The sequence below is a fragment of the Eulemur rufifrons genome, chromosome 14, assembly GCF_041146395.1.
Source record: "Eulemur rufifrons isolate Redbay chromosome 14, OSU_ERuf_1, whole genome shotgun sequence".
NCBI lineage: Eukaryota > Metazoa > Chordata > Mammalia > Primates > Lemuridae > Eulemur > Eulemur rufifrons.
Genome location: NC_090996.1, coordinates 12,611,906 through 12,637,762, shown reverse-complemented (window position 1 = coordinate 12,637,762; position 25,857 = coordinate 12,611,906). Strand labels below are relative to the sequence as shown.

The window sequence follows — 25,857 nt, the reverse complement described above, 5'->3', positions numbered from 1 at the left end:
CTTCACCTTTTTATATTTTCTTTCGTTGTAATCACAAAACCCCTCCAGGCTAAGGCTCCTTCACAGAAACCTGACAATTAGAAGAAGAAACCTGTCTACTCCTAACACTTCATTTGTAGCCCCATTATAAATAATTAACCTGAAGTTATGCTCAGAAATCAAATGGATGGGGGGCCATTGGGGGGGCTGCGTGGGAGCTTTTTCTCATGGGTTTTTTACCCCATTCACAAAATCCAGGAAGCGGATACAGCCCATTCCATTAGCAGGAATGAGCTGTCTGCTCTTGAACACTTAGGGAGGAAACCACAGCCGAGCCACTTTTCTTACGCACTTAAACTTGAGATTTGCTCATGGAGCCCTTGTCTGAGGCCCTGGGCAGCATTTCCTCCTACCCGGATCTCACAGTCTCTCTAAGGGAAGCGCCTGGCTGCAGCTGCCACCGCACACGCTGAGTTTGATCTCCTGCCAACTTGATTTTTTCCCAGGGGGTGACAGTGGAGGGTAGATCCAGGAGGGGCTGTAGTCGCCTCAACTCAGATTCAGCCCTTGGCTAAAACACTCAGGGTGGAGAGGTGGTTGGTATTGTTGTTGTTTCTTAAATTGAGGTGAAATTTACATAATACAAAATCAACCATTTTAGTCACCGAAGGACAAATGCTGCATGATTCCACTTATATGAGGTCCCTAGAGTAGTCAAATTCAGAGACAGAAAGTAGAACAGTGGTTGCTAGGGGCCGAGGAGGGAAGATGGGGAGCTGTTGTTTAACGGGGACAGAGTTTCAGTTTGGGAAGATGAGAAAGTCCTGGAGATGGATGGTGGTGATGGTTGCACAACAATGTGAATGTGCTTAATGCCACTCAACTCTACACCTAAAAATGGTTATGATGGTAAATTCTACATTATATATATTTTACCACAATAAAAAAATATATAAAATTTTAAAATAACCATTTTAAAATATATAATTCAGTGGCATTCAGTACATCCCACTGTTGTGTGACCACCACCTCTATCTAGTTGCAAAATATTTAAACCCCACCCCAGAGGAAACCTCGTTTCCATTAAGCAGTCACTCCTCATTCTACCCCTGCCCCAGCCCCCCACAACCACCAATTTGCTTTCTGTCTCTATGGCTTTACTTATTCTAGATATTTCCTATAAACGGAGTCATGCAATATGTGGTCTTTGTGTCTAGCTCCTTTCCCTTAGCATAATTTTTTGGGGGAGAAGTTGTGAGGAGGGGGGGTTCAATTTCCTTTTTTTTTTTTTTTTTGAGACATAGTCTCATTCTGTCACCCTGGGTAGAGTGCAGTGGCATCAGCATAGCTCACTGCAACCTCCAACTCCTGGGCTCAAGCGATCCTCCTGTCTCAGCCTCCTGTGTAGCTGGGACTACAAGTGCGTGCCACAACACTCAGCTAATTTTTCTATTTTTAGTAGAGACGGGTTCTCACTCTTGCTCAGGCTGGTCTCGAACTTCTAAGCTCAAGTGATCCTCCCGTCTCACACTCCCAGAGTGCTAGGATTACAGGCATGAGCAACAGCACCAGGCCAGCATAATGTTTTTGAAGTTCGTCCACATTGTGTCATGTATCAGTGTTTCCTTCTTTTTCATGGCTGAGTAATATTCCATCGTATGGATATAACACCACTTGTGTTATATGGACATTTAGGCTGTTTTCACCTTTTGGCTATTGTGAATAGTACTGCTGTGAGATTGGCATACAAGGAATTGTTTGGGCACCTCTGCTGGGATTGTTTGGCTGCTTCTTGCTCTGTTTCTTTCTGTCCTTGTCAAGAGGGCTCCGAGCTGCTCTTCCTCACCCGTGGTCAGGTTGGTCCTGCTGGGGCCTCCTGGAGCTTGTGGGACAAGTAGTGCTTCTTGGAGAACCTGCTGGGTGACATGTCTCAGAGGGTCACAGCACTCAGTGGCCACCCAGCAATTAGGAGGCTGCCTTGTCATGCTTCCTGGGGAGGGTGCCTGGAGACATGGGCTGGCAGTTCTGTCAGTGGTTGGTTTTCCAGAATCACCCAGAAGGAGATGTCTCAGTCTCTGGGAGCAGGCACAGCAAAAATCCGCTTCCTTGAGTCATCTCTCAGAGAGCCTTAATTTCAAGTCTGTGGACATCCTGTCTTGTCTCAACTTTAGTGTTAACAGGATGTGTAAGACATGAAATCACTGAAAAATGGGAGGGAAGGACAGTGAGAACAAAATTCTGTCCCAGTGTGGCCCACCATGGAAGCCTTGGGGAATTGCTGTTCCCTGAACACATTTGACAGAGAGCCAGCTTCCAGCAAAGAAAGAGGCAGGATGGGCTTTGAGGCACTGACACAGTTAAAAATAATCAGCCACAGAATTCCTTTGCTGTGTAATTTTCCTACCTTTTTAATTTATTGAGGTGAAATTCACATAACATAAAGTTAGCCAATTTGGTGGCATTTAACACATTCACCATATTGTACAACCACCACCAAAGCATTTGTGTCAATCCAAAAGGAAATCCCATACCTGTTAAGGAGTCATTTCCCATCCAAAACCCTTTGACCATGAGCCACATGAAAATTCAATGCTAAGTGTCAAATCCCAGTCCCTAGATCAGTGCCTGCATCATCTGGTAGGGGCTCAACAAAGACGGGACAGAGTTAGGAAAAGAAGAGGGGACAGGGGAGGACATTGGTCATGTCCAGGTGGCAGGCTGGGGACTCCTGGGCATGAGCTGCTGCCAGGGCCTGGGGAGTACCTGCAATATTTTCCTGTTTTTATGTGCTAGATGCTGGATGGTGTATTGGAAAGAACAGGGGCAGCAGAGACAGAGTGTTTGCCACAAGTGGAAGAGTGGCAAACATCCATACTTGTGTGGTTTCAGGCAAGATAATGTCTCTGAGCCTTCCTTCCTTGTTTCTAAAGGGGGCTAACAACACCTACCTTGTAGGGTGGCTGGAAGGGCTTCAGGGAAGGTATGGAGGGCACTTAGTACTGAGTTTGGCATACAGCTAGTGCTTAGAAGTAGTTACTATAATATTGTTGTACTTATTAAATGATGAAGATCATGATGGTGGTGATGGTGGTGGTGATGGTGGTGGTGGTGATGGTAGTGATGGTGGCAGTGATGGTGGCGGCGGTGGTGATGGTGGTGGTGGTGGTGGTGATGGTGATGGTGGCGGTGGTGGTGGTGGTGGTGATGGTGGTGGTGGTGATGGTAGTGATGGTGATGGTGGTGGCGGTCGTGATGGTGGTGGTGGTGATGGTGATGGTGGTGGTGATGGTGATGGTGGTGGTGGTCGTGATGGTGGTGGTGGTGATGGTGGTCGTGATGGTGGTGGTAATGGTGGTGGTGGTGATGGTGATGGTGGTGGTGGTCATGATGGTGGTGATGGTGATGGTGGTGGTGGTGGTGATAGAGGTGCTGGTCAGAACCCAAGCCCCCTAGCTGCTCACTTCTTATCCTAAATCCAGGAGAGAAAAGGATGCTAAAGGCCAAGAGAGAGACACCTGGAGGAATTTGCCTCCACTCAGGAGAAGCCAAGGGAACTGAAAGCCTTTTCAGAAATTAGGACACTCTCTCACCCTGAGTCACCTGCTCTGGCAGGGTGTCTCCCTGCGAAGGTCCAGAAGGCCTCGTTTCTTGTCTCCTTTGAACTTGGCAGTGTGGAGGAGGTTCGAACGGCCGTGACTAAGCTCGCAGCCAGCTGACCTGGAGTCTTCTGAGAGCGAGCAGGCGCCGAGAGGAGAATATGCCCCGGGCAGTGCATATGTGTGGTGGCGCCAGAATGCGATTTTTGTGTGCTTGTTTTCCAGCTCCTCTTTTACACACAGAAAAATGCTGCATGCTTGAGGGTGTGTCCCTTTTTCCTTTTGTAGAAGACAGTTCTTCAGTTCCCAGATGGAATCCATCTGGGATTCATCCTCTTTGTGTGGGAGCTGCACTGGCTGCTTCAGGACGGCAGACACTTTCCTTCCTCCGGGTGTCCTTAGCCAAAGACTCCACTTACCCGAGAGAGACCCTGTGAAAGACAGAGTCTAACAGTAACAGTGCCTGAGGGCTGCTGTAACAAATGACCACACCTGGGTAGTTTTAAAACAACAGAGATTTATTCTCTCACAGTTCTGGATGCTAGAAGTCCAAAATCAAGGTGTCAGCAAGGCCATGCTCCCTCTGAGGGCTCAAGGGGAAGATCCTTCCAGGCCTTTCTTTCATCTTCTGGTGGCTCCCAGCAATCCCTAGATTCCTGAGCTGCAGCCAAAACACATGGCCTTCTTCCCTGTGTGTGTCTCTTCCTTTTTTTTTAGTATTGAACCTGATCAAGAAGAATGTCTTCTGTTCTCATAAGGTCAACAGTCATTGGATTTAGGGGCTCCCAATCCATTACGACCTTGTCTTTACTAATAACATCCGCAATGACTCTATTTCCAAATAAAGTTCCATTCTGAGGTTCTGGGAGGACATGAATTTTGGGGGAGATACTATTCAGCCCAGTACACAAACAAAAACTCCAAATGGAAGCTACAGTCTAAAAATCTCGGAGCTACAAATCCGATCCACACAAATCTTTGAAACACAGATTCAAAACCAGACCACCTACGTTCCTCCCCTTCTCTTTTAAGCAATATTGTGTGTTTTGTTTTATTTTGAGGTTAAAACTTCGCTAATCTCCTATGCCCCTTCCCAGTCAACACCACCTTGACTCCAGGTAGCCACTGTGCAGTTGAGGTTCTCTGGGGAGTAGTTAAAAGTGCAAGGGTTCATTGTGGGCCATGCGCTGAGGGAGCTGGATGGCAGGGCAGAACACAGGTGGCACACCCCGGAAAAGGACAGAGGAAGGAAGGGCCTTCGCTGTGGTGTAGCTCTGCATCTTAGCCAGCTGGATGGGGGAGCCCCAGAGCAGAGGCTGCCTGTGAGAGGAGGCCCGAGATGCTTGTGTATGCTCTGTTCTCCCAATTTCCTTCCTTGATGACATCTCATGTAACTACAGTAAGATATCAAAACCAGGAGACTGACACTGGCACAAGGCATGTGTGCGGTTCTACATCATTGTATCACAAATGCAGATTCATGTGACCACCACTGCAATCAGGGTACAGAACTGTTCCACAACCACAAAAGTCTTCCTCCTGCTATGCCTTCAAAGTCACACCCACTGTTCTCCCCTGAAAACATACCAACCCCTGGTAATCTGTCTTCCCTCTTTATAATTTAGTCATTTTGAGAATGTTATACAAATGGATTCTTACTGTATGTGACCTTTTTAGATTGGCTTTTTTCACCCAGCATAACACCCTTGAGATCCTTCCAAGATGGTGCATGTATCAATAGTTTGTTCATATTTTTATTGCTAGCTGTATTCCATGGTACGGGTGTGCCAGTTTAACTATTTACCTACTATAGGACAGTTTGGTTGTTTCCTGGTTTTGTCTATTACAAATAAACTGTGATGAGCCTTCAGGTCTATGGTTTTGTGTAGACATAAGTTTTCATTTCTTTGTGTTAAGTGTCTAGAAGTGTGATTTCTGGGTCATATGGTAAGTTCATGTTTAGTTTTTAAAGAAACAGCCAAATTGCAATACATTCCAGAGTAGCTACACCATTTTACATTCCCACCAGCCAAGTATGAGAGATCTAGTTTCTTTGCATCCTCTTCAGCATTTGGTGTTGTTACTAACTGTTTTCAGCTGTTCCTATAGGTCTGTAATGATGTCTCATGTGGTCTTTATTTACATTTCCCTAATGGCTATTGATGTTGAACATCTTTTCATGTGCTTATTTTTCATCCATATATCCTTTTTGGTGAAATGTCTGTTCATGTCTTTTATCCATTTTCTTTCTTTCTTTTTTTTTTTTTTGAGACAGGGTCTCGCTTGTGTCACTGTGGGTTGGGTGCAGTGATGTCATCATAGCTCATTGCAACCTCAAACTCCTGGGCTCAAATGATCCTCCTGCCTCAGCCTCCCAAGTAGCTGGGACTACAGGCACACACCACCATGCCTGGCTGATTTTTCTATTTTTTGCAAAGACAAGTTCTTGCTCTTGTTCTTCCTCAGGCTAGTGTTGAACCCCTGGCCTCAAGTGATCCTCCCGAATCGGCCTCCCAAAGTGCTGGGATTACAGGTGTGAGCCACTGTGCCTGGCCAATATTAATATTAATTAATTAATTAATTAAATAATTCTGCAAGTGTCTGGTAGACTTCTCCGGTGACACTGTCTGAGCCTAGAGACTTCTTTTCTGGAAGTTTTGAAATTATGAACTCAATTTCCTTAATCATTATAGATTCTTCAAATGATCTATTTCATTTTGGGTGAGTAGTGGTAATTTTTGCTTTTCAAAGAGTTTGCCCATTTCATCTGAGTTGTCAAATTTACAAGCGTAGAGTTTTTTGCAGTATGCTTTTATGATCCTTTTGATGTCTGCATAGACTGCTTCCTTCTTGATACTGGTAATTTGTGTCTTTTTTTGTTTGTTTGTGAATCTTGCTAAAAGTTTGTCAATTTTATTGATCTTTAGAAAAACAGCCTTTAAAAATTAATTAATTTTATTGTGATAAAATATACATAACATAAGGTGTTGTTTCACTCTCACTGCTTTCAAGATTTTTCCCTTTATTTTCAAAGTTTTCCTATGATATGTGTTGGTGTGGACTTCTTTGGATTTATTCTGCTTGGAATTTATTCAGCTTCTTGAATTCAACTTCAGGTTTATGTATTTTGCCAAATTTAGGAAGTTTTCAGCCATTATTTCTTCAAATATTTTTTCAGCTTTGCCCTGTTTCTCCTCCCTTTCCAGAACACTCCAATGATAGGAATGCTAGATTCTTTGTTATAGTCCCACAAGTCCCTGAATCTGTCCAGTGTGTTGTTAAAGGAGGGGAAAGAGATATTTAGTATCATTGGGCAGCCCCATTGGAAGAAATATGATCATTTCATGTTTTTATTTCAGTGTAGAAGGTGACCTTGATAGTTTGCTTACGTATTTGAAACCTCAGGGATAAACTTTAATCACATTGATTAGAAGTTAAGAATGTATTAGTTAAAAAAGCTCTAAAAATCAAATGTATATGATCAGTGTATCATTGAGGGGGAATTATTTGAGTTGGGTGTGCACAGCAGATTTCTTCTCTTTTTATTTTTCTAAGAAAAAGAAACTTGCCTGCTGCAAGGTGATGTGGTGAAGGTTTCCAGGGTTCTCTTAGTGACCTCTTGGTGCTGCGGTCTGACATGTCCTTCATTAAAAGTCATTGATAGCCAGGCACAGTGGTGCACGCCTGGAGTCCCAGCTACTTTGGAGGCTGAGGCAGGAGGATCCCTTGAGTCCAGGAAGCTGAGGTTGCAGTGAACTATGATGACGCCACTGCACTCTAGCTGGGGCGACAGAGTAAGACTCTGTCTCAAAAAAAAAAAAAAAAAGAAAGAAAGAAAAAAAGAAACAGGTTGTTGAACGAATAAGCTACCATCAAAGGAGGAGGCACAGAGTCCCCTTTTGGCAGGGGTGGGTTCCAAAAGGCAAGCTTGGAAGGAAAGGCAGCAACTAGAAGGTGGCCGAGGAAGGAGGATCCCTCACTGAAATTCAGCTTTGGATCGTGGCGTGGCTGACAGATTCAGTCAGGCTAGTGTATGAGAGGGTGGGGAACCTTTCTACTTCTGTGGATAACAATGGCAAGCATTCATTGAGTGCTTACTGTGTGCCACATACTGCTTGTGTACAATAGCATCTAGTTCTCATGGTTACTAGATGGGCCCGGGTTATTCTTGGTTCCATTTCAGAGAAATTTCACAGAAACCAGGGCACAGAGAGGTGAAACAATTTGCGCAATGTCAGGGTTACAGAGCCAAGAAACAGAAGTGTCTGGGGCTGTATGACTTTAGAGTCTGGTTATCCAGGTACCCGAGGTGGCATCATGGCCAGGACCAGTGACAAGCGCTGGTTCTTAGTACAATGACCAGAACTCATGGCTGGCTTTTGCTGTCCTCCAAGTCAAACTGCAGCATCATATTTATATGGGTACAGTCAGGCCCACTGGATCACAGTGCTCCGTGACTGGTGTTCTGTCACTTGGAGGCCAGCTAGGAGCATATTTCCTATTCAGGGGACCATGATCGCAGACAGATGTGCTGTGTCCTAATGTTTGTCATTTTCACTTTTTGCTTTTTAATTGCCTGTCCGATAGTACACTCTGCACCCCGGGATGGATTCTCTTGATGATTTTAAGCTGTATACTGCAGACTCCAACCAACTTCCTTTTTTCTGGCCAACTTAATTTTTTAAATTAATTTTTTAGTTGTTTTTAGTAGGTCAGGGACATACTTATAAAAATGAAGAACTAGATAAAAATAACACAGCCTTTTGCTACTATAGAAGACAGTTTGCATATAATGTTTAATATTGATGCTGCCTTGAGTGGGTATAATGCCTTTCTTCCAAAGGCGAATAGCTCAAAATGGTTGTCAAATGATTTGTTCTAAGTTTAACACAAAAGATAAATTTGACCACTTTTGTTCTTACAAAAATGCAAGTTGCTAATCAATCTAAAAGGAATTAAGCTGCCCTTGGTAACGTGAGGCCAGGGAACTGATGTCACCTGTGTGGATTCTAGACAGGGCAGAACAAGACTAAGGTGGATGCATTGAACGACTACAAAGAGAGACAGAGCACAGTGAAGAATGGGATGTCTGGGCTTTTGAAAATTTAATGAGGATGTGACTTGACACTTGGACCCATGTTGTTTGTCTGAGCAGAGTGGAGCGTGTTAATCTGCACAAGATCATCTCTATTCCAAAGAAATGTTTTCTTTACTAGATGAAATTAGATTTCATAAAACATTACTTTCTTTTTGTGACTGTGAGCCGGCAGTGAGCTGGCCACAGTGTGTGCTTTTCCTGGACTGGACCAGACCACTGAGCAGATGTAATGGATCAGCCAAGGTCCCTATCTGCTGACAGTCACTTCTGTGTCTGCATTTCTTGACTATTGTCAGAGGAGATGAGAACTGTTCTGGAATCAGCCATAGCTCAGGCAGCATGGGCAGCTTCTTTCTGGCCAAGCATAAAGAAACTGGCTTTGGTAGGGTTTTGGTTCTTGTGATCCTTAGCACTGGGAGAGGACACCTCTGTCTGATTTCACAGACTTCCACTTGCAGGACGGAGATGAAGGTACAAGAAGAAGTCCTCTGACCTTTCTGGAATGTTCACATTCTTGATTTCTTAAACTATTTCTGCAATGGTCAAAAGGCTGATAAATGGATTTCAACATGCTTTCAAAGTGTTTCCCACTTTTGATGGCCCTGTTCATCCAGCAGCAGTAACAGATACTGTTATTTTCTCCCTTTTTTGACATGGCCACGCCTTGTGGTAGAGGGCGGAGACAGAATAAATACAGCATACAGTCTCTGTCCTGAAGGAGTTTTAAGGCTGCAAAGCCAATGTACATGAAACAGCAAACACTGTGAGAAAGTCTATAAACAGTGTAGGACATCAAAATTACAATTAAATAATTATTTGTGTAATTATATGCTTAATGGCTGCATTCGTTCTAGGGCATCAGTCCCATGAAGCCAGGGACTGAATCTGTCTTTTTCGCCACCATTGTATTCCCAACACCTAGGACAGTGCCCGGAATACAGGAGGTACCTAAATATTTATTGTTTGACTGAACAATTGAAACAATTTAATAATTGGGTTTAATACTTGTTATCTTGGAGTGATGTTCCATGAATCTGCATGAGACGGGTTTTGTAGAATGGGGTGTTGGATGCCTGTTGCATGAATTGTTTTTCCTACAAATTCACTTATAAAACTTTCAACATCTGAGCAAATCACTCATAAACTAGGCATAAAGTGAGTGCCTACCTTAGTGGATAGGGGCAACATGCATGTAAACATATTAGATAACTGCTGTCTTGATGGGATTTGAGAAATACCAGGAAGCACCTCTTTTAAAAAAAAAATCTAATTTTTCCATTAGATATTCATTCCTTTGAGTTGTGAATGTGTTGAAGTCTTCCAATTTCCCATAAAAGCACAGACATGACACCCTAAGCCTTTATTCTTCCAACATTGTTGCAGACTTTGTTGAAATGGGGGCCTAGGCTAAACCATAGAGATAATATAAAATTCTGCTTATATAACTGGGCTGTGTTTATTCTGGTGGAAATTAGATTAGATGGGGATCAAAGAAGCAACTTTTAGATTAAAACTCTGAGAGAAGCACCTATTGATCACATTCTAATAAACCTAAAGAATTAGGAATTGACATTGAAAAGCATTTATAATTGATAGTATCTTTGAGTTCAAAGCTCTACATATCACATTATCAAGTTCAAAGGATGCTGTCATTTTTCTCAGTAACTATGCTGTTATCTCTAAGATAACAAAGCTGACAGGAACAAGATCAGGAAGCCAAGTCTGTGGGTTGGGAGTTGAACCTACATCTCCTGACTCCCAGACCCCTTTTTCTGTTGCATCTTTGTCACACAAGCTGCCAAACATCCTGTCTGCACCCAGAAGTGTCCCCCTTTGGCTTTGGAAGCAATGGAATGCCGGGAGTTTAAATCTGGAGGTTATGAGGAGATTGAACTCTTTGGAATCATCCCACAACCTTGAACAAAAAGGTGAAACCTGTCCACTTTGATAGAAGACAGCGGAAGATCCTTTGGTTCAACGGGCAATTTGTAAATATAAAACAGTTGCCGAAAAATTATATTAGAGATGAACTACCTCCTCCATTACGATGTTTGCTTTTCTTTAATGCAATTTAGTTCAAGCAGCAAGGCTTGGGAAAGGCCACATGCGATGCTTCAGGAGTAGTTACTGGAAGCAGATAGGGGAGTGAGCAAGGCGAGCCATAGATCTGCAGCAGGGCAATCAGAGGCCTTCCGCCCAGGCCTGTGCTTAAGGCCCTGGCTGTGCCCACGGGAAATTGAATTCAGAGCTCCTTCTGCATCATAAATCCAGGGCAGCTGGCCGCTCTCCAAGGGAGACTGGCGCTAAACTCCAAGGGCATCTGACGCCAGACTGGCCAACCCCTACAGTGCCCTCTGAGGGCTGGGCCCCAGGTGCGCCAGACTGGGATTCGGTTCCAACCTCAGGACAAGCATTCATTTACAAGCCCTACACTTTGTTAATTTAAAAATGCACTCATCGCCAGGAAAGGAGGAGAGGCTTCATGATACATCAGAAAGCTGAAAGGCTGGAATTATTCTGACATGTCTTAGGGCTGAAGGGGGAAGGCCTGACTTTTGAGTGCGTTCGTTCGTTTCTGGATCATTTTCCCCAAGTGCACGTGCGAGTTGGAACCCTGGCCGCCGGGTTTTGTAGAGTGGGGCGTTCCCGTGTCCCGGACCCCACGCCCGTCCCCGGGATGCTGGAAGGTGGGGGGCCAAGAGGCGTCGAGCCGTGCACTGCGGGCCTGCACTCGAAAGGCCCGGCCGCCCCCAAATCCCCACCGGCCGCCAATACCACCGGGCCCGGCGAGTTCCCGCGGGCGGGGTGGCCTAGGGCCCCGCCCACCGCGCCCAGGAGGCGGGGCCTGAGTCACGTGACGGCGCGCCGAGCGGCGAGGCCCCGCCCGGCCTCGACCCGGGCCGCGCGCTAAGGAGCCGCCCGGCCGTCCGCGCGCTCCCTCAGGCGGCGCCCCCAGTCTGCGGCCCCTCGCCCGCCGGCCCCGGGCTCGCCGGCTGCGGGAGTGGCCTCAAGATGGATGAAGACGGCGGTGGCGAGGGCGGCGGCGGTGAGTGTCGGAGGTGTGGCCGGCCAGCTGGCGGCCTGGGGCCGGGGGTCGCGGGCGGGGACCTAGGCGGGGGTCCGGAACCGAGGTCCGCCTGAGGAGACGAGGTCCGGGGCCGCGCAGGTGCGGGCTGGCGACCGCAAGAGGCCTGAGGCGCGCCGGGCCGGGGCCCGAGGCGGGGGCCCTGGAAGGGGGCTGGGGAGGGGGCGGGCCGGGGTCGCCACCCTGCTCGAGCGAGGGTCCGGGTGCGGGGCCGGCGCCGCCGCGGGTCGGGGTGGTCCCGGGGGCTCAGGCCGGCGCTCGAGGTCGCTCTTCTTGGGCGGCGGACCTTGTGGGGCGACCTTCCCCGCATCTTGTCGCCAAGGGCGTCCACGCCCTCCCGAGCCCCGCGTTTCAGACGACCCCTTCCAGCTGCTTTTCTCAAGTGGTCGGGAGCGGGCGAGCCTGTGGCAAGTGGGGAGGGGAAAGTTTTGAATTGGGGCTCCTCCGGGGTACAGGAGAGGGAAAGGTTGGAAATCATGACAGTATTCTTGGCTTTAGGTCAGACGCCGTCGCTGGAATTTCTTAAACGAGGAGGGGGCAGTTGGGGTCCAGGTCTGGGTGGCATTTTATGAAATAGCAAACGTTACAGAGTAAGCAAAAAACAAGTCAGTTCAGCTGAGGGTGGGAGTCGGGAGCCACGGCCAGCACAGGGGTGCGAAGAGAGACCCAGGTGTGGAGGATAGCTTTCCGAAGTGGGTCGTGTCTGCGTGCCCGGTGTGGCCCAGCTTTTCTGGGTCTGACGTTCAGTTCCCTCTTGCTGGAAGAGTCGTGTTTGCTGTAATGTATTTAGTGGGATACAAATTACTGTTGGGTCGTGTTGTGAATTAGGTTTTAAAAACAGAATAACGTGCTTCTGTATGGAGTGGGTCATTGCTTTGGAAAGCAAAGGGTTAATGCCCATATTTTTTACAGGAACACCCGAAGTTGAGGTTCTCTATACTTTTGCTAAAGATCTCCTTTTTGCTGACAGACCAAATCATCAGAACCCTATGTAATAAGGGAGCATTTAGAAAAATCTTAATTACAGGCTGCTGGAGCAGCTGCCTGTAAGAATCAGCAGTATTGAATGCTTCAGGATGAAGTGGTTAATCAAGGTGCCTTCCAGAATTCAAGTGCTGTTCAGAGGGAAATGTTTTTGCTGAAAGAAGCGATGCAGCCGGGGATGGTGGGAAGGGAAGTTGGCACCAGTCATGGTATTTGGCGACTTTATTTCTCATAGTTGAAGCTAGGGGGGTAGCACGGGGTAGCACTGTGGCACCGAGTGGGTGTGTTTATGAAAGAGGGTGCTGTGGAAAGAAGGAGCCCAGTTGCAAACCCTCCTACGGCCAGGCTGTCCTTTGGAGACACAAGATCCTAAGTAATGGATTCCCTCTGGATGCCGTGCTTCTTGCTTGTCTCAATTTGGCATAGCAGTTTTCCCTTGTTAGAAATAAAGACAACTGTAATATTTAAACGTTTGACATTAGAGTCAAGGTAACTAGCGGGCTTGGCAATTTTGTTTGGAAGGTGCTTCCAACTCTGTGAGTTACAGAGATGTTAGAGGTAAAAGCAGGTATAAAGAGAAAAAAAGGAAACTAATGTGTTCCAGCAATTTATAGATCTTGAGTACTGCAACAAAGGATGATATTAAGTATCAAAAGTCTTTATCTTTGGTCTATTAATATCTCTTCTGGGAATATATCACAGGAAAGGAAACGTGAAATAAATGCCTGAAGGTGTGCATTATACCATTTATAATAGTAAAAAATTGGAAACAGTAATGCACAATGGTAGGGGAATGGTGAGATAAATTATGGGACGTTTATTGGATGAAACATTTTATAACCATTAAAACTACACAGTTTTAAACATCATGGTCTAAACAATGTAAAAACGGGTGGCATTATGAATTTTTAATTTTCTTAGTTTTTATTTTTTCTAGGTTTCTAGAATAAGTGTGTATTACTTTCAAATTTGAGAATAAAACCCATCTTATAAAAGGCATGTGAAAGTTTTAAATGCATCATTTAATTTACCTCATTGGAACATTCAACAATGAACATATATTTATTGATTGTCTAGTAAAATGCCAGAAAGCATGTTAGGTGCTGGAAAACAACTTTTAACCTTTACTGGTTGGTTTATTAAGATCATTCTTCCTTGCATCGTGGAAAACATTTAAAAATATTTTTGGCAGTCTTAGGATAAGTATTTATTTTTAAATCAAGTGAAAATCTTTCAAGTTTTGAAATATGAGTCATTGTGATTATTGTATAAACTTGGGCTTATATTTAACTCTTGATTGTTTTGAAGTTAACATACCTCTTTGCAGTTAAAACTATTTAGATGTTTAAAAATGCCTTAACATTCATGTTTTTAAAAATAAAGCCCAACTCTCTGAAAGAAAAAAATTTCATTTGCCAGCTGATTGTAAAGCACAACATTTTGGGGCATATTTTTGGAGCATAGTACATAACGTTCAACTGTATCAAGGGGAGTCGGTTTCAGTTTGTTTAAAAGATAGGGTAAATAGTGTATTCAAACAGTAGTTACAGCAGAGGCCAAAGATAATTTAAAAGGTCTTTTTTGTTAATGTATTGGTCAGGTGAAAAGACTTCAAAAAATTGATTCCTGCTTGCTGTTTTTATAATTTAATTTAACTTTTTGTCTAGGGAATTATTATTCTTTCAGTGCAAGATAAGGAGAGGGAGGATGGTGGCATGAATGACTGGAAGGCAGTTACAAGGAGGAGCAAGTGGGGATACAAGATCACAAGAACAAATTGTTCCTTGTAATGCGTGTGGAGTGTAGTTAAGGTATTTTTTTTATTCCTTTGGGACTTTGTTGCCTTTCAGTTTTTGTAGAACAGTTCTTGAGCTATATCTCCACTTGGAAGGTGACTGGGTAGTTTGGCTCATTGCCACCATCTTCATGCCCCGTTTGAGAATCTGTGGGATTGATGTTCCTGAATGGACCATCCATGGCAGAATAGGTGAATTAACTTTAACTGGTGTTCCCTTCCTTCCCCGCTTCACTCCCATCAGTGCAGATGAGGGTTAAGTCTGTGCTCCACCTGAAGAGACCCTCAGCCTCACTCATAATAATTTAAGACTAGATTGAGATCCTACCTTTCACCTGTGAGACAAGCAATAACCCCCAAGTTTGAAAACAGTCTGTTCGCAAGGTGGTTTCAAGCATTTGCTGGTAGGAGTGTAAATTAGTCACAGCCTTCAATGAGGCAGGGCCAGCCTGTGTCCTGTTGGCTCAGATCCATTTCTTGCCCTTTCCTTGCAGAGGGACTCATCCCTGCAGGCAGCATTGCCCAGGCCTTGATCAGCTGGCTTAGGGCTGGGTTTGGCCAGTGGGAGCCACTGTGAGAGATTAGATGGAAGGAGGAAACCAGGTTGTTTCTCCTTCCCTCTATCTGCCTGAAACAAGACAGTACCTCTTCTCTCCTTTTGACTCCAGCTCCTGTGCTTTGGAAATACCTTCTCCCTTTGGCCCTCCAACCAAGAGGTGGTAGCAGCTTCTTGCTCTTGCTGATCTCTCAGTTGTCTTTTTTTTTTTTTTTTGTTGAGACAGAGTCTCACTTTGTTGCCCAGGCTAGAGTGAGTGCCGTGGCGTCAGCTTAGCTCACAGCAACCTCAGACTCCTGGGCTTAAGCGATCCTACTGCCTCAGCCTCCCGAGTAGCTGGGACTACAGGCATGCGCCACTATGCCCGGCTAATTTTTTTTCTATATAGATTTTTTTTTAGTTGTCCATATAATGTCGTTCTATTTTTAGTAGAGACGGGGTCTCGCTCAGGCTGGTCTCGAACTCCTGACCTTGAGCAATCCACCCGCCTCGGCCTCCCAGAGTGCTAGGATTACAGGCGTGAGCCACCGCGCCCGGCCTCAGTTGTCTTACCATTTCCTTTTTGACTTCTTAGTTTTTTCATCGTGTGTGTAAACAATTCCTTATATTAAATTCTATTTCAGATCCTTAAAGGCTGCGGTGGCCTGTTAGGAAACAGGCCACGCATCACCTCCTGAGCTCTGCACCATACCCCACCTGCCATCCCCAGCCTGTGGAAAAAATTGTTTTCCATGAAATAGGTCTCTGGTGCTAAAAAGGTTGGGGACTGTTGCTTAAAGGGGTGACTGTTTCTCTGAGTGGACCCTGATAGATACAGGAGCATTGGGCGGTAGCTTTTAAAATTATAGGCATATAAATCCTTTGACCCAGCAGTCCAGTTCTAGGAATTTAATCTGCAGATACATTTGTGTGTGTGTGAGGTAACATAGGGACAAGATTATTCACTGCCTTGTTTGAATGTCCGTCAGCAGGAGACTTGTCAGATAAATTTTACCCAGATGGTGAATGAAGTTGTGAAGTTGTGGAAAGGAACGGGAAGCTCTTTATAAATTGATACAGAAAGATGTCCAGAATATCCTAAGTTACAAGAGTGAAGTGTAGCAAAATGTGCATTGTATGCTACCATTTCTGGTGTGTGTTTTTTTTTTTTTTGAAGGAAGTGCTTGTATGTGTATGAAAATTCTCTGGAAGGTTAAACAAGGAACTAGTAACAATGGTTACCTGTTTGGGGAGGTTGGTAGGAACTGAGTGGATGGGGAGTGTAGGTGGGAAGAAAGCTTTTCACTAATGTGCCTTTTTATTTTTGAAATTCAAAAATTTGAATAAGTCTATCTTTATTTTTTCTAAAATTGGAAAACAGTTTCATGGAAAAATAGTATGCTAGTAAGAAAACACCCTTTTTACACCCTTTTTGAGGGAATTTCTATATATTAAGAAATGACACAATATTAAATGTAAAGTTATAAAGTGTTACCTATTTTTTTCAGTCTATTCATAGGAAATTAACCACTGTACTTTGGAATGTTTAAAATAGACATGATAGGTGCTTTTAGATTATACTTAGAGCATGTTATTTGGTATTCTTTTATTTATTCAAATGTTGATAGTGTCCCTAGCAAATACCAGGTTCTGTGCTTTGCACTGGAGTTAGAGTGGTGAATAAAGCAGGTGGATTTCCCATGTTCGTGGAGCTTATGTTTAGATGGGGAGACAAACTAAAAAGGTAAACAGGTATATAAAATAATTGCAGATTATGCTAAATGTGTTCAAGGAAATCAGCAAGAGGTTGAAGAAGAGCAGAAAGGTGGGCATGGGATGGGAGAGGTGTAGGGAAAGCCTCTGAGGAAATGCCTTTTCAGGTGCAGCCTGTAGGGACAGTGGACCAGGCAGAGGGAAAGGCACCCAGCTGTCTGGAGAATTGAAAGCAGCTTTGTGTGGCTTGGACAGAGAGTAAAGGGGAATAGGTAGGCTGGGGCCATATCAGGGAGTTTCAGTAGCTAAGGAATGCAGGTTTTATTCTAAGTACAGTAGCCACTGAAGGATTTTAAACAGGAAAATGACATTTGGTTTACATTTCAATACTTTTAGCTAATATTTACTCAATGCCTTCTATCCTGTGTGCTTTACATATCTTTATTTACTCTTTGCATTATCACTATTTATAGATAGGAAAATGGAGGCATAGGGAAGCTAAGTAATTTGCCTTAAATTTCACAGCTAGTAAGTTTTGTAGAGCTGTGATTCGAACCCAGGTTTTCTGGTTTCATAGTCCATATTCTTAACCATTGTGAACTCTGCCTTTTAAAAAGAGTATTCTTGACTCCTGACCAGACGATGGATTGGAGGAAGGGAAGGGAGGACTTGGAGACGTCAGTGAGGGAGTTGTTGCAGTGGTTCAGGTGAGAGTTAGAGGGGCTTGGTGGCTTAGGGCAGCGGTCCCCAACCTTTTTGGCACCAGGGACCGGTTTCATGGAAGACTGTTTTTTCCCCACGGACTGGGGGGTGCAGGGTGGGGAGGAGATGGTTTTGGGATGATTCAAAGGCATTACATTTATTGTGCACTTTATTTTAGGCTTTTTTTTTTTTTTTTTTGAGACAGAGTCTCACTCTAATGCCTGGGCTAGAGTGCCCTGGCATCAGCCTAGCTCACAGCAACCTCAAACTCCTGGGCTCAAGCAATCCTATTGCCTCAGCCTCCCGAGTAGCAGGGACTACAGGCATGAGCCACCATGCCCGGCCAATTTTTTCTATATATTTTTAGTTGTCCAGATCATTTCTTTCTATTTTTTTAGTAGAGACAAGGTCTTGCTCTTGCTCAGGCTAGTCTCGAACTGCTGAACTCCAACGATCCTCCCGCCTCGTCCTCCCAGAGTGCTAGGCCTTATTTTAGTCTTTGTGGACCCCATATGGTCTCTGTCACAAGCCCTTGTTTTTTTTTTTTTTTTTAAATAATGCTTAAAAAATATAAAAAAACCCACTCTTACCTTGGAGGCTGTCCTTGACAACTGCTGTAGTCCCCTGCTATCTCTTTGACATTCCACATCACTTCTCCCCCTATTCCATTCTGGCCTTGCTCACTGATCTCTTTGCCACTCCATGAACTTGCCAAGCACACTCCTGCCTCGGTGCCTTTGCACTTGACTGCCCCAGCGGTGGTTTCCCCTTAGATACCTGCGTGTGGTGCTTCCTTGCTTCATTTAAGTTTTTGCTGAAATGTCTCCTACCACGGAGGTCTTTCTTGACCAGCCTGTTTAAAATAGCACCTCATTGTCACTTTTTCCCAGCTTTATTTTTCTCCTTAGCACTTATTGCCTTTTGTTTGTTATATATTTATTATCTGTCTCTTCTCTTTTAGAATGTAAGTTCTGTGAAAGCAAGACTATTTTCTGCTTTTATGTACTGCTGTATCTCCAAGACCTAGAAGGCCTTCAGTATATTTTAATAAATATAGAATAAGGTTGAAGTCACTTTTGTCTAGCAATCCCTGGTTCTATTCCTCTCCTTCCTTTCTTATTTCCTAGAGGAAACTATTATGAATTTGATGTGGGGCCTTTGGTATGTTTTTCATACTTTAGCAGATATATATGTGTGTCCATAAACCAATACAAAGGTCTCTTTTTGGTTTACAAAAATTCTAAAACTGATATCATACTGTACATAATTTTCTGCAGCTCGCATTAGGTATTGTCCATGTTATTATGAATAGCCCTTGTTTATTTCTTTTAACTTCTATCACATTTTATCTATCTTGTCCTGTGTTGAACTTTCATATTGGTTTTACATTGGTGGTGTTACAAACAATACTGAGGTGATCGCCTTAGGCTTGTCTCCTTTCCAGATGTGTGAGAGTTTATCTAACGTATGTCTCTAGAATTTCGATTACAGGTTATAGCCATGCTTTCAGTGTTGCTAGATACAGATTGCTTTCTCATTAGGAGCTTGTGAGTAGAGTTCTTATATGCCAGCATTCCCCGCATTCTAATCAACACTCATATTTGTCAGACTTTTACATGTTTGCCTAACTTATGAGTAAGAAATGATGTATTGTTTTAATTTTCATTGCTTTACAAGTGCTGAAATGTATTTTGGAGAATTAGATGGACATACAGCTTGGACAAGGTTAGGGCTACAGGAACTGTAGGGATCGAATATGACTTTAGGTTTCTGGTTTGTATGACTAGGTAGTTGGTGCTGCTGCTTAGTGAGAAGGAGAAAACCATTTTGAGGGTTCATTTTTTTTGGTCAAAAATGTCCTTGCCTCCACTTTTGAAGGATAATTTGTAGGATAACTTGATAACAGTTGTAGGTTATCAAGTTAAGTTCTTGCTGTGTTTTGAAGGGATCATTTCATTGCCTTGTGGCTTCCATTGCTTCTGTGGAGAAATCTATGTCAGTCTGATTGTCGCACTTTTGAAGCTAGTGTGTCTCCCCGCATCCCCCCACCCCCCGCTGTTTTTTTTTTGGTTTCGTTTTTAATCTTAATAGATTTAGGGGGTACAAGTTAAATTCCATTACATGTATATATTGTATGGCAGTGGAGTCTGGGCTTTTGGTGTACCTGTCACCCAAGTAGTGTATATGGTACCCTGTAGGTAATTTTTCATCTCTTCCCTCACTCCCCTTGTGAGTCTCCAGTGTCCATTATGCCACACTCTGTGCCCTTGTGTAGCCGTTGTGTGGCTCCCACTTGTGAGAATATGTGGCATTTATTTTTTGTTCCCAAGTGACTTAGGATAATGGCCTCCCGGTTCTATCCAAGTTGCTGCAAAAGACATTATTTCATTTTTTCTTATTTCTGAGTGATACCCAATGGTGTACATAGACCACATTTTCTTTATCCACTCATCAATTGATGAACACTTAGGTTGAGTCCATATCTTTGTGATTTTGAATTGTGCTGCAAAAAGCATATGAGTATTTAGGCTGCTTTTAAGATTTTCTCTTGGTGTTTTGTTTTTAGCTATGTTACTATGATGTGTCCAGATGTGGTTTTCCTCAAATCTATCATGCTTGAGATTAGTTCTTTTTCTTCTTTTTGGTAGTGTTATGGCAAGGCTTGATCTTGAATTAGATTTGGAGATTTTTTTGGTTATTATCTCTTCATTTATTGCTTCTGCTCCATTTCCTCTCTTCCCTTTCTGGGACTCTACCTGTACATTAGACATGTCCTATTTATCATATCCTATATGTATCTTAGATTCTTTCCTCTGTTCTTCATCCTTTTGTTTTTCCATGATTCTCTGTATATTTTCTTCTGACCCGTGTTCCACTGTAGTAATACTTTTCTTCATCTCTGTCAAATTGCTGTTAAACCTCTCTATTCAGTTCTTAATTTCCGTTATTGTCTTTTTCAGTTTCCTTGATTTTTTTTTTTTTTTTTAGATTTCAATTTTATGAAATTTCCATCTCATCAACTAATTTCTTTCTTTCTTTTTTTTTTTTTTGAGACAGAGTCTCGCTCTGCTGGCTGGGCTAGAGTGCTGTGGCATCAGCCTAGCTCACAGCAACTTCAAACTCCTGGGCTTAAGCGATCCTCCTGCCTCAGCCTCCTGAGTAGCTGGGACTACAGGCATGCGCCACCATGCCCGGCTAATTTTTTCTATATATATTTTTAGTTGTCCAGATCATTTCTTTCTATTTTTAGTAGAGACGGGGTCTCGCTCTTGCTCAGGCTGGTCTCGAACTCCTGAGCTGAAATGATCCTCCCACCTTGGCCTCCCAGAGTGCTAGGATTACAGGCGTGAGCCACCGCGCCTGGCCCAATTAATTTCTTTATTATACTAATCAGTTATTGAGAAGTCTGTGTCTGGTTACTCTAATACTTAGATGCCCTGTGGTTTTACCTTTGGTTTTCAGTCTCGTGATCTCGACTCTAGATATGCCTGTTGAGCTTTAATTCTGGATAATGTGTATGAAAAATTGTAGAGATGATTCAAGATCCTGGGTACCTTCCTTAAGAAAGGCTTCTGACAGGCAGACAAAGTAAAGGAATATCACTTTAAAATTATGAGGATTTGTCTACTTCTGGTTTACCCATATCATAGAGTATAACCTTTATTGGTCCCAACTGAAAGCCTCGGGTGTTTATCAGAACCTCTTCTATTTGGAAGCCCTTGAACTCTATTTTTATCCCCCTGTTCCCTAAGACTGGTGGAGATTCTGCTGATCTTTTTGGATCACCAGTTCTGTTTGGTATTTTGGCCCCTCAGTTTCTGCTGTGAATTGGCAAATGCCTCAAGGAGAAAAGTAGCTCCGATGATTGGGCTCAGTTCTCTGTACTTCCCTTCTCTCTGGGATCCTGGCCTTCTGAGTCCTCACTGCATGGGTAGCTTTCTGATGGCTTCAGACAGTTGTTTCTAATAATTTGTTCAGCTTTTTTAGTTGTTCTTGGCAGAAGGGTGGTTTCCAGTGAACTAGTCAGCTTGTACTGAAAGCAGAATCTAAGGAATTCAATTTTGGTATTTAAAATTGATTTGTCTGTGAGATGTCCAACTGGAGATGGTAGGTAAGGCAGTTGGCTACTTGGAAAACTAGCCTGGGTAGGAGATAAACACTGAGAAGATTTTAATTCATGGGAATGGATAGGATCACTTAGGGGAGAGAGTTGAGATAGATGAGAAAAATCTCAGGACTGAGGGCACCACAGCAAAGGAGACCGAGAAAGGGTAACCAGTGAGATCGAGGAAACCTTTAAAATTGTGTGGCATTGCAGAAGTTAAGCAAGGAGGAGTGTTTTAAGAAGAGAAAGTGGTTAGCTGTGTTGAATGTTCTTGAGAGGACTAAAATGAGGAAGGAGAAGTGTTAACTGGACTTGGTGACCTTAAAGAAAAACAGTTTGGGGAGAGGTAGGGACCTAGCTAGATTGGAGTGGGCTAAGCAATGAGTGGAGAAAGATAAGTGCCTGCTGAAGGAAGGCGTGTGCCATGGCCCTTAAATTGAAATTTGGCGTGTATGAGAATGAAGGGGGAAGCCAAAGTGGTTGGAGTTTGGTGAGGGAAAGATGTGTTTATTTTGCAATGAAACATTTCTCAAATCATTTTGATAGAGGACCAACAATAATTTGTATCAGGTGTGTGAGAATAATGCTGTGTGCATGCTCACACTCTTAAGTATGAGTAATTATAGGCAAGATAGGTTAGTTTTCAGAAATTATTGGCAGATCCTTTAGAAAGCTGGTTTGTCAGTTTGCAATATAGGACTTGTGAAAGCGTTGAAGTGAAATGAGATTTAAAAAATAGGTTTTGTCAAAGTACCCTAAAAGCTGCTTAAGATATAGTACGTATTTTGAGTTTGTGCGAAAATAGTAAATCATGTAAGTGAGAGTAGCAAATATGTGATTCTCCTTCCTGATTTTTGAAGTTAACCAAACTTAACAAACTTTTTAATGTTAATGTCAGGTCCTCAATTAACATGATAGCAAGCATTTATTTTGGATAAATATCTTTCAGTACTATGTAAATATTAGAGGAGACTCACCTGAGTCAATTCAGTTGGCAAAGATTTTCATTTACTTTCCCAGAGCAAATTTACTTTTTTAGCTGACTTCGTTTTCGGTAAGTCACCAGGAACACTGTTCAAACAGAATAAAATAAAAATTCCTGTCTTCTGCTCTCTGCAAGGCTGTTGTTAATTACTGTACTCTTTTTTTTTGAAAACCTTATTCCTGTAATTAATAAAATCAGCAATTTTCTATAAAACTAATAAGCATTTGGATAATGATTAAAAAGTATTTCCTAATATCTAGGTAACTAGTGATTTTTTCCTCCAGTTTTCATCCAGATGTTTGGCAATGTGTATTAATAGATACAGCCTTACTGCAATTTTCTAATTCACTTTCATGGGAACATATAATATTCTCCGTTTATTTTGGACAGCAGAATTTCCTTTTTCTGTGGACAGATACATATGAAACACATGCTCTTCGAGTGGAGTTTGTGGTCCTCTGAGAATTTTCTGAAGGAGGAAATGGGTTGACCTATTTAGTTGCTATGAAGTAAAAACAATCTTGTTTTCATTTTTTAGTGAACATCTGGGTTGCATTTATTATTTCACATTTTTGGAGGTTCTTTAAAACCACATTTTGATGACATGAGGGTTCATTAAAGTAGTAATTATTTAGCTATTTTTATAGTTGATTTAAGTAGTAGGGTGGCTGATAGACTTTAAAATATATATGTTTAAAACCCAGAGAATTCAAGGCTAAAAAAATATTTTTTCCTTCTATGAAATGTAACTTAAATAACAACCCTTGATTTGAAACCATAAAATGGGATCTAGATATTTTGGGGAGTAGGAGAAGGATGGACCTGTTTATTTCTCCGCTGCTCATTGCCATATAGTTTTTTGTAGCCGTTTTTTGACTCTGTAACAGACACTGTTGGTTCCCTATTGCAAATCCATCCTTTTCTTCCTTGCTCACAGAACCATGATTTCTTCATATACCCATCAGGGAAGGGAGCCTTATCATAACAAAAGTGTGAAATCTTAAATGATCTAAGCAGACCATTCCTTGTCACGGATTGGAGGAGGGGTAGGAGTGTAACCCAAGTCTGGGCAATGAGAAGGCCAGTTTGCAGGGGGACTTCTCAGAGAAGTTTCTTCCATCTTAAATAAATAAGGAGACATTGCATTTCTTACACTAGACTTAGTTGGGCCTGGGTGGGTAGCCAACTTACATTTAGGATGGATGTCTTCAAGTCTATTTCCAAGCCCACATTATGAAGATGATCTACTGGATTCTTGATGCTGCTGCTGCTGAATTTAACCCATCCAGGAATCTCCTTGTCTTCACACTTCCTATCATATGGGACAATAAATACCCTTCTTGTTTAAATAGTTGAGTAGGAGTATACTGTAACATGGAGCCAAAGCCATCTGGCCTGATACAGGCGTGCAGCAGGTAGGTTTCATTCTCTCACTCATTCAGTAAAGATCTCATTGCCATAGAGTGCAAAGGGAAAAACATCTTTTCTCTTCCACAAATATTCATTAAGCATGTATATTTATTATTTTAAGAACTGGACTAGGTTATAGTTTCTTTTTGGTATTAATACTTTCTCCCACTTTTAATAAAACAAAATATATTTTCATATGCTTAGAGATGTTAGTAGTTTCATTTGGCAAATCTTTATGATTATTTTAACACAAACATTTAGGAAACTGCAGTAATCAAAAGTGGCAGACATTGGCACTTAATATTCTGTTAGAAGACAGAACTTCCTTTTAGTTCTTACTAGAGAGGAAATAAAAGAAAATGATCAAGAATGCCCTTTTCCAAGTTTCAGTAATTAGATTAAAATTTTTTTGAGTTGAGAAAGGATCAGACAAATGAATTCATTTTTGTTTGTGTTTGAGTATGGGAAAATTGGAGAATTTAGTGTCTTAAATGTTTGGCCTGTTCACATGATGAGGTTGTATTTCCCAAGCGTGGGAGGACGAGTGATTGCAGACTTTGATTCAGTGTATGACCGCACTTCTGAGAGCCTGAACATTTTCAGAATAAAATGATGCCTTTCATTGCTTTATGTATAAAGAATCTTAATACTGGATAAGCATTCTTCTAAAATGTTGCATTTTCTCAGGAACCACAGGGTGTCTGCTATGGATTCTCAAAGTAATGTGTTTCTGAAATTTAGCTTTTTTATTTAAAATAGTGGTTAAGCTGTATACTTACTAGTCAAGTGGTTACTAAGATGTTTCTGTTTTCACAAAAGAAAGTCAGATGCCTTCTTTTCTTCCTTTCTGTGGTAAGACTAGTCTTTCTTTGTATTTTTTTTTTTTCAAGAATTAATCTGATTCTGTAGACTGGTCCTTAAATACTTCTCCAAACCTCATCACATTAGCATTCACTCCTGGTGACAGCAGACAGAGGGCAGAGCCCAGAATGCATGCTGTGCATCCCACCCTGGCTTGGCTACCCAGAGTTGTTCTGCCTCACAAGTGCTCAATAATTTGGCTGGACATGCAGAACATGATGACTTTTTTTTTTTTTTTTTATCTGGAAAGAATATAAACTGAGATATTTCCCCTGGGTTCTGCTTCTATAAGTACTTGGACATTTGATTTTAGGATTTATGTCTCTGTCTATTATCTTCATACTGCCTTCACACACACCCTCTTTTTCCTTTTCCAGTGGAGGAGTCTGGGGCATTCTTTCTTTGCTTGTCTTCCTGTCAAGTATTGCATATTATGATCCTGGTGAAGAGTGGACTGTCTTGCATCTAAAGATGATAAAGACTATTTAAGGCCGGGCGCGGTGGCTCACGCCTGTAATCCTAGCACTCTGGGAGGCCGAGGTGGGCGGATCGTTTGAGCTTAGGAGTTCGAGACCAGCCTGAGCAAGAGCGAGACCCCACCTCTACTAAAAATAGAAAGAAATTATATGGACAGCTAAAAATATATATAGAAAAAATTAGCCGGGCATGGTGGTGCATGCCTGTAGTCCCAGCTACTCGGGAGGCTGAGACAGGAGGATCGCTTGAGCTCAGGAGTTTGAGGTTGCTGTGAGCTTGGCTGACGCCACGGCACTCACTCTAGCCTGGGCAACAGAGTGAGACTCTGTCTCAAAAAAAAAAAAAAAAAAAAAAAGACTATTTAAAAGTGTTTTGGCTAAGTTCTGCATTAAAACTTTTACGTTCTTTCTCCATTTTACCTGTAAAAGTTGAGATAGGGTAAAAAATAATTTCTTTCTTCAGAGAAAAGTCCGCTATCCTAGTTCTTCCAGCCACCTTGAGGTTTGGTGCAGGCCTGCCTCAGAGTTACAAA

General features: G+C 42.7%; 1 protein-coding gene across 3 annotated transcripts in view; it reads left to right on the top strand.

Moving 5' to 3' along the window:
• Positions 1-11,593: 11,593 nt before the first annotated feature.
• The window catches only part of CYTH3 (cytohesin 3), a 103,292-nt gene continuing 89,028 nt past the window's right edge, over positions 11,594-25,857 (top strand). For all 3 annotated transcript variants that reach the window (XM_069486560.1, XM_069486562.1, XM_069486558.1), the window contains exon 1: positions 11,594-11,719. In XM_069486560.1, the coding sequence (XP_069342661.1) occupies positions 11,686-11,719 (34 nt within the window). In that variant the 5' untranslated portion in view covers positions 11,594-11,685. The remainder of the gene's footprint in view (positions 11,720-25,857) is intronic.